This window comes from Aotus nancymaae, unplaced genomic scaffold, assembly GCF_030222135.1.
Source record: "Aotus nancymaae isolate 86718 unplaced genomic scaffold, 86718_ANA_hifiasm-v0.15.2.pri h1tg000012l, whole genome shotgun sequence".
Taxonomy (NCBI): domain Eukaryota; kingdom Metazoa; phylum Chordata; class Mammalia; order Primates; family Aotidae; genus Aotus; species Aotus nancymaae.
The window spans coordinates 29,206,797-29,215,080 of record NW_026988423.1 but is presented as its reverse complement, the minus strand read 5'-3'; the positions used below and the strand labels follow the sequence as shown (position 1 = coordinate 29,215,080).

General features: G+C 40.1%; 1 protein-coding gene across 1 annotated transcript; it reads right to left on the bottom strand.

The window, feature by feature from the left end:
• On the bottom strand, positions 1-2,308 carry LOC135274622 (nucleolus and neural progenitor protein-like). Its single transcript, XM_064375520.1, has one exon. It carries the CDS (start codon positions 2,287-2,289, stop codon positions 613-615), a length of 1,677 nt encoding a protein of 558 aa, XP_064231590.1. The 5' UTR covers positions 2,290-2,308; the 3' UTR covers positions 1-612.
• Between the last annotated feature and the right edge of the window lie 5,976 nt (positions 2,309-8,284).

The window sequence follows — 8,284 nt, the reverse complement described above, 5'->3', positions numbered from 1 at the left end:
TTTTGGAGAACTCCAAACTCACTTTAATATAAGATGAACAAAAGAACAGAAATAATGGTTGTAACCAGACCCTGGTAATACAAGCAGTGGCAAAGCCTGATGATCAATTCCAATATATAAACAAGACAGCAAGTGTCAGGAGCTACAGACTTTATAGAGAGGCAGACCTATCTACGATGGAGCCAATAAGGCCAAAGTGACCTTTCAGGTGTTTCCTTGCTATTCCTCATCCTCCCTCCTCATCTACCTCAAGGCACAATGGTTTTTGCAAATGGTTATTAAGCTGCCTGGTAAATCATAAAATTACTCAATTTCTAGAGACTTACTAGCCTCACTCAAGGAATTACATCTGGTTCTCAAAGGCAGGCTGTGGCAGACTATTCATCTTAACACCTGGCATGTGGTTGAAGCAAAAAAGAAGTACTTGTTGATGAATGGCACAGTGCTACTTTAAATGTAAACCTAAATGAAATGGAATGAACTCCTTTGCAATGCTGCACTACGGCAGCTCCTCTATGAGTCCAGGTGGTATTTCCAGATCTCAGCAGTTCCACTTAAAACAGAAAACTGAACTAGCCTTGTTAATCACTTATAAGTCTCATGTATGAACATCTAAACTCCCATTAAAGCAAAAATATCATCAATGTCATCTGTCTCCTTAATGGTTCCTGATGTAATGTTTTTATTTATTTGCATCACTGTGTACGAATCAGTTTCATTTCCATGGATGCCTCTAGGATTTTTATGAATCATTTTCTCCTTAGTTTGCATGACAGTCATTGAAACTCCACTACTCAAGAATTGCTTACTGTTAGGGTAGAGATCAGTTCTATGCACAGTATAGTGTGCGAGTCTCCACTTAGCACCAGTATCTGCCGCAACATTGTGAGTCCCTTGAGAGAACTTCTGAATTTCCCTTAAATGAGTTGACTGCAGCTTTCTCTGTGGTTTCCTTTGTCTCCGCAAAAATTTATTCTGTGATCTTCTCTGTCTCAGATGATGCTTCGAAGTTTTAATACCTGAGCCACGAAGAAGGCAGTTGCAAATAGACGTTTTTATGCAGTCTAGTTTCTTCGGCAAACTAGTACCTTGAGCTTCCAGATGTTTAAGCCGGTTGCTTTTAAGAAGTTTGTTGCCCAGAAAAATGGCCTGAGCTTTGAGTTTTTTGCTCCTGCACCATACCACTGCCATTTGGATTTCTTCAGAAAGTTGTGTGAAAGACTCAGCCTCTCGGAATCTTTGTATGAAACTTCTGACTTGAGGAGTTGCTATCGCTTTCTGAGAAGAATGCTTGGTTGTCTTTAGTTTAAAATCAAAGCTGATCTTAGTAGCTTTGTGTTTCAGCTTGTTGCAGAAAGCCCTCACATCAAATTCTGATGACTTTTCTCTGAAGATTTTCTTTTTCTTTACTGGCTGTCCAAGATCCTCATTATTCTGTGTATTTATCTTCATTTGTTCAGCATTTTTGGAAATTCCAAGTAAGGTTTCTTCGATGGCCTTTGGTGACTGCTCACTTATTAAAAACAGTTTATTTAGCCATTTAGTTATTCCTCTAGCTGCAAAAGCTGTAGGTATTTCTTTCTCAAAGACTTCAAAAAATGGCTGTCCTAAAAATTCAATGATATCAGAAGGAAAGGTAAAATCTTTGAAGTAAGGCATTGGTTGAATCCTAGAGACCTCCTGAAGGAATCCAAACAAAGTCTCGTAGAACAAAATCAACCTTTTTAAAACACCTTTATAGAGAACCCATAACCTGCTCACCAACCCTACTATCACAAGGTTTAAAATAATGAACTCCTGCAAACCTAGATGTTTCACAGTCCAGAGAAATGTTTTGCAGCAGCAGTCCAACAAGCGAAGCAACAACTTGCAGGCTCCCAAAACCTTCATCAACACCAACTCCACCACTGGCTGACCAGGGACGACAGTGGTACTTATGGGCTGATTTTTACTGGGAAAAAACAACTCAAACAGGTCTTGAATTGAACCTGCCAAATTCATGTTTTTCAAACGTTTTAAACATTGCTCAACCTGTTTGAGGGCCAAATGGGATTTGTGGTGGCCCATTCTGTTGTGATTGCTGTAAAGGAGTGTACATAACACATCTGTTTCTGCATCTAAGGCTCGGCTCTTCAGTGATTCTGTGACGAGATGGCATTCTTTAATTAAACCTGCAATCCAAAGGTGAAGGTTCGCGCTGGGGTTCTCCACCATCACTGCGCTGCGGCTCCCCGCCTTAGGAATCCTCACGCGGTTCCACGACTCCGAGCCCAGCTGCATCGCAGCCATCTTGCGAGGCAGGAGACTTAGAAAAGCGAGTTAATTTTATTGAGGAATTGGGGAAATTACGGTTTAGTTTGCTTTAGAACAAAGAAAGTGAATGATGTAATAGCTTAGAGACAGAATGACAGTGACAATTCGAGACCTTATCCTGGGTTCATCTCGGATCACAGAGACATTGTTTGACTGAGCTTCATATCACCATGGAACAGAGAAAAATTCCCTCCAAATTATGCTGGGTTTGTGTCTATTAAAAAGAACTGCTTGATGATCTCGACAGAAGACTCCTTCTCCATAGGTACAGTGTTCATAAGAATGTTTTATGAAAAATTCATGTTGACAAACTCTCACACTTAGCTTCCCACAGAGAAAAATTTTGCATATATTTCTAAAACAGTTCAAGTTCTCCCTCTCTTTCTCTCATGATTTTTCATATTATCCTAGACCCAGAACTCTTTCTATATAGTCTATAGTCCTCTGCTCTACCAGTTGAGCTATTGAAGGGTACACCCAAAGCTCTTTCTTTTGCTCCTTTTTGCATTGCATAATTCCAGGAAGCACCATTAGCATTGCAATTTAAGTGGCAGGCTACCCAAATTTCTACATTCCCATGTCATGTTAACCTCTCACATGCTGTTTCATTTTTCTTCCTCTTAGTCTTGATACTTCTCTCATCTTTGGTTTTGATGAATAATTCACAAATGCAGTGTAGTGAGAAGCCATGTGGTGATTAAAGCATTGTGGTGGATATTTGTTGGTTGACAACATTCCTCTATTCCATTTCCTATAGGAGACTTCAAATTTCCTCTACTTTCAGCCAAATATTTTTGGGCATAACTGACCTACTCCAGGGACAGGTTCTGTTAGTCACATGCATAAACTTATGAGCACATTCCTTTCCCTTGGCCTCAATAATTGATTCAAGGAGAGATGTATTACCCAATCAAAGCTAATTAGATAGAAAGAGATTTGCTAGGGCTCCTTCAACTTCTGTATGAGCCACTAGAAGTGATTCACTCCTTCCCACTGCATGTAAAAAAGGCACTAGGCAGTGAACAGAATAACAAATCTCTATCTTCATGGCATAGATTTTACTGAGGGAAGCAGGCTGTGAACAAGATATATTAGATGGTGTCCAGAACTAAGGAGATAAATAAAAAGCAGAAAGAGGAGTGCTTTTTTAAAAAAGCTATTTTAGATAGGGGGAGTGGTTCATGGAAGGTCTCACTGACTTGCTCATTGACTAAAGATGTGAAGGAATGGGGCAATGCTTGGGGAAAAGCATTCCAGGCAGAGAGAACAACATATGCAAAATCCCTGAGACAGGAGCATGCCTGGAAAGACTTTCTCTGAGTGAAATGAGGAGCCATTGAGGGTTTTAAGCAGAGGAGTGACATGATGTGACTTAAATAATAATAGGATACTCTGGCTGATGTATTGAAAAGGGGAAAAAGCGTGTGAAGGTTCATTTGTTGTGACAACTTGACTGAATAAGGGATGCTCAGATAGCGAATAAAATGTTTCTGGAAGAGATTAGCATTTGAATTGGTGGACTAAGAAGGTCTGCCCTCATCAATGTGGGCACACTGACATTGAGGACCTGGGTAGAACAAAAAGGCAGAGGAAGGGTAACTTCTCTTGGGAAGGGTGCACCACACCTTTTGGCACATGGGGTTGACTATAGTCAAATTCATAGGATGTCCACAAAGTTTAAAAAAGAACTTTATTGGCAAAAGTACCAGTACCTACTAAAAGGCAGAGGAAGGGCAAATTCTCTTTTGGAGCTAGGACATCTATTTTTCTCTGCCCTTGGACACCAGAGGTGCTGGTTCTTGGGCCTTGAGACTTCAGGACTCACAGCAGCAGCCCCCTCTCCCTGGTTATTAGGGCTTTTGCCTTGGACTGAGAGCTACACCATTGGCTTCCACGGTTCTCAGGCCTTCAGACTCAGACTGAATCACACCACTGGCTTCTCTGGTTCTCTGCATGCACATAGCATATTGTTGGCCTTCTGAGCTTCCATAAGTGCATGAGCCAATTCCCATAATAAATTCCTAGTCATATATCTATATATATCCTATTGGCTCTGTTTCTCTGGAGATCCTGAGTAATATAAGGTAGAAGCTGGGAGAAGAAGGGATAGTGAATGCTCAGCAGTTATGATAGAAGTCTTTATATATTGAAATATTGGTTCCAGTTTTTCACTCTTAATAGTATTGGAGGGAGAGAGAGAGAGAGAGAGACAAAAGGAGATATATCTTGAAAGAAATTGTGAGTGCACCACATCTTTTGGCACACGGAGTTGACTACAGTCAAATTCATAGGAAATCCACAAAGTTTAAAAAAGAACTTTATTGGCAAAAGTACCAGTACCAGCTAAAAGAGATTGACACTCTAGAGGATATAAACAGATTATTGGGCTCTAATTTTCTACAGGCAAAAAGTAGGTTGAAGAACCCATTTATCCACCAAAAAGGGCATATTCTCTAATGTCCTTTGCAAGTGACTAAGGAAGATGAGGGAAAAAGAATGATTCCCTAGAGTGTAGAACCAAGAGCTATGAAGGATAGACTGGAAAATCATTCTTAGGGAGCAGAACCAGTGCCTAATCATGAAACGTAATTCCCTCCAATAGAGAAACCTGACAACCATTGTCCAGTGAGATTTCCTAATTGTTATGGACCAGTGGCTATGATCTGCCTCATTTTCTCCTTGTGAATAATAATTCCCTCCAATAGAGAAACCTGACAACCATTGTCCAGTGAGATTTCCTAATTGTTATGGACCAGTGGCTATGATCTGCCTCATTTTCTCCTTTGTGAATAAGGGTATTTTTTTGTGGTTATTATCATCACTAATCCATCATTTGTTGTATGTTTGGTATGTGAGAAAAAGATACTTGCTCTTTTAATTCATAGGTCTCTATGTCAAGAAGAGCTATATCTGAACCTGATGTAGATCATGAGATCCTGGACTTCAAAGATATGATGGAACTTTCAGGGGTTTTGGAATAGAAGTGGGTCTAGTTTGCATGTGGGAAAGATATAATTATAATCAAGAAAGCAGATTAAATTACTGGTCCCAATTCTTCACTACTCTGTAGTAGTATTATGCATACATGGTGAACAGTGTATTTCCTCAACCTCTCTGGGCTTCATTCAATGACTCTTTTTTTTTTTTTTAAGTATGGGATGTCAGTGGAAGTGATATTATTAGCAAAAGCTTGAAGTACTCTTGAATGCTGGGTTTTCCTGTTTGTCTTCTGTGACCAGCATGAGAAGAGCTTGTCTTGGATAACATCTTTCGGCATGGGCTCAGAATAGGACACATCAAGCAGAGGTGCTGTGCTGCAGTTGACCCATGGGCCCACAGCCTGAAGCAGACCTCCCTCTTGTCAGCCCACAAACCCAAAGAGAACCTTGAGGTTGTAGTCTAGCCTAGCTCAGCTACATTACCACTGACCTACAGACCCAGGAGAAAAGATAATTATCTTAAAGCACTGACTTTGGAATGGGTTGTGCAGCGGTAGTGAGACAATCACTGATGGTCAGTGATCGCAATAATTCACAAGGACATCATAGGAACTAGGACCAAGGTGGTAACAATGGAAGTGGTGAGAAGTAGGCAGATTTTGAATTTATTTTCTAGGTACAACCCACAGGTTTTGCTGATAGATTGTATATGGGGTGTGAAAGAAAGTGAAGCATTAAAGATGAATTCAAGGTTTTGGGCCCAAGGAAATGGAAGAATGGAGCAGCCATTTTTGAATGGAAAAACTTGGGTGTGGGGAAGTTTCAGATTTGGGGACAACATCAGGAGTTGTTTTTGATATGTTACTTTTGAGATGCCTATAGACATCCAAATGGGGATGTTATATAGGCAGTTGAATATAGATATAGAAGTTCTCAGGCAGAGGAGAGAAATGTCTGGGAGTAATCATTAAGAACAAGGATTTTAAAGCTATGAGACTGCAGGAAATCAAGTGAGTATAGAAATGGGGTCAAAAGACTGAGTCTAAGGGCACTTAATATTCAGTAGTTGGGGAGGTGAAGAGTTACTAGGAAAGGGAATTGAGAAGGAACAGCCAGAGAGATAAGAGGAAAACCAGATAAGTTCTAATAAAGTGTCATTCATATGTGTTGTTGTCATAATATCACATCCATTGCTCAAATTTTCCTTTTTCTCCTTCACTACAAATATCACCACCACTAGATGTATGCGTGTGTGCATGTGTATGTGTATGGAACACAGAGTGTTAGTTACTTTATGTGTATAACAAGAGAATTACTGAAAAAGCTAACTCATTTCTTTTTTTTTTCCTGCTATATATTCACTATGGAAAAAAAAATCTCTTTTTCTCTCTGGTCTCCTCTCCAGGTCAGGGAATCTAAATCTTTGCATAAATTCTGGGTCCCCCTTGATAATCCTCTAAGCAGGATGGCTTTGTTCGGGAGGGAAAGGTGTTGGAAGCTGGTGCTTTCAGTGGAATAGGAGGGATGAGCAGCTGGAATCCTGGAGGATTGATATCTTTTCCTCTCTAAGCCAGGAGGAGAGGGGTTAAGGAGGGGAGGAAGGGGGATATTAGAGACTTGTATTTAGCTAGCATGAAATTCTCCATAGTGGCAGCAAGACTTTAGAAGGAGAAAGACCACCTGTATGAGTGGACATTAGAGAATGAATGCCATAAGTTTAAAAGGGTTGGTGTGAATCAACTGCATTTGAGTGGAGATCACTTGGGTGAACCTCTGTTGCAGTGCCTGATAAAGGCACAGTGCCTGATAGAGGCTCAGTGCCAGGAATGGGCAGTGAGGCACCTGAAATAAAACTGCTTTGGAGAAAGAGTACGTCTAAGCCTATGACAATGATCAAAGGGTTTGTAGAAGATTATTTGTTATGACATAACATATACCTGGTTTTAGAAACTCCTCAGGAGTGGGCCATCCCGCCTTGTTTTTGAGCTTTGGGAACAATGGCTGTGTAACTATGAACGAAGAGAGATGTAATCCTGGAACTAAATCACGGACCATCCACTATGGTGCAGGCAGGAATTGGAACCAGCCAGAGAATCACCTCAGTCTGCTGGACTATTTACAACATTATGGTAGAAGGCAACAGCATTAACTAAATGGTAAGACTGTATTTTCTACCTTTTGTATTGGGAAGAGAACTGCACCCTTTGGTCTAAGACACGAACCCTCGGTTTCTTGGACAATCAAGGGTGGAGGGGCCTCCAAAAGGAGAGACTGAACTTTCGAAAAATAAGGCACTGGGGATTTGAGTGGTTCAGTGAACCATTCAAATAAGATATAAAGCCTCTGAGTTTGTAAAATAGGCATTACCATTTGTATATTTTTTAATATACCATTGTATATTAAAAAAAAACTTGGGAAGTTTTAACTGAAGAAGACAGCATGATATGATAGCTTTTGCTTTTTCCAATGTGATGTTCTGGAGAGCAAAACAATAAAAAATTGTAAGTTGCATGAGTGTAAGAACAGTATTCATTACTAATTCCCAGCACATGAATAGTGCTCAATACATTTTCAATAAATAATCGAATGCATGTATGATAAATGAAAACAAGTGGGTTAAATTTACAAGTGGGTAGATTTTTTTTTTCTTTTGAGACAGAGTCTTGCTCTGTCGTCCAGGCTGGAGTACAGTGGCACAATCTCAGCTCACTGCAACCTCTGCCTCCTGGATTCAAGCGATTCTTCTGCCTCAGCCTCCTGAGTAGCTGGGATTACAGGTGCATGTCACCACGTCTGGCTATTTTTTGTATTTTTAGTAGAGATGAAGTTTCATCATGTTGGCCAGGCTAAAGGAGGCAGAGTTTTGACCCAGCTTATCTTTCTAAAAATTCTAAATTTAAATAGACTATCCTTAAAAAGCAGTGAAATTTTTTATCACTAGGAGTGAAACAGGAGCTAAAGAACATCTTTGGGGGATGTGATAGAGAGGATTTATTTTTTTGATAATGGTTAGACCACATAACCTCTAAGAT

Coding starts and splice junctions, on each gene's coding strand:
- LOC135274622 (XM_064375520.1), bottom strand. CDS start 2,289: ATGGCTGCGATGCAGCTGGGCTCGGAGTCGTGGAACCGCGTGAGGATT.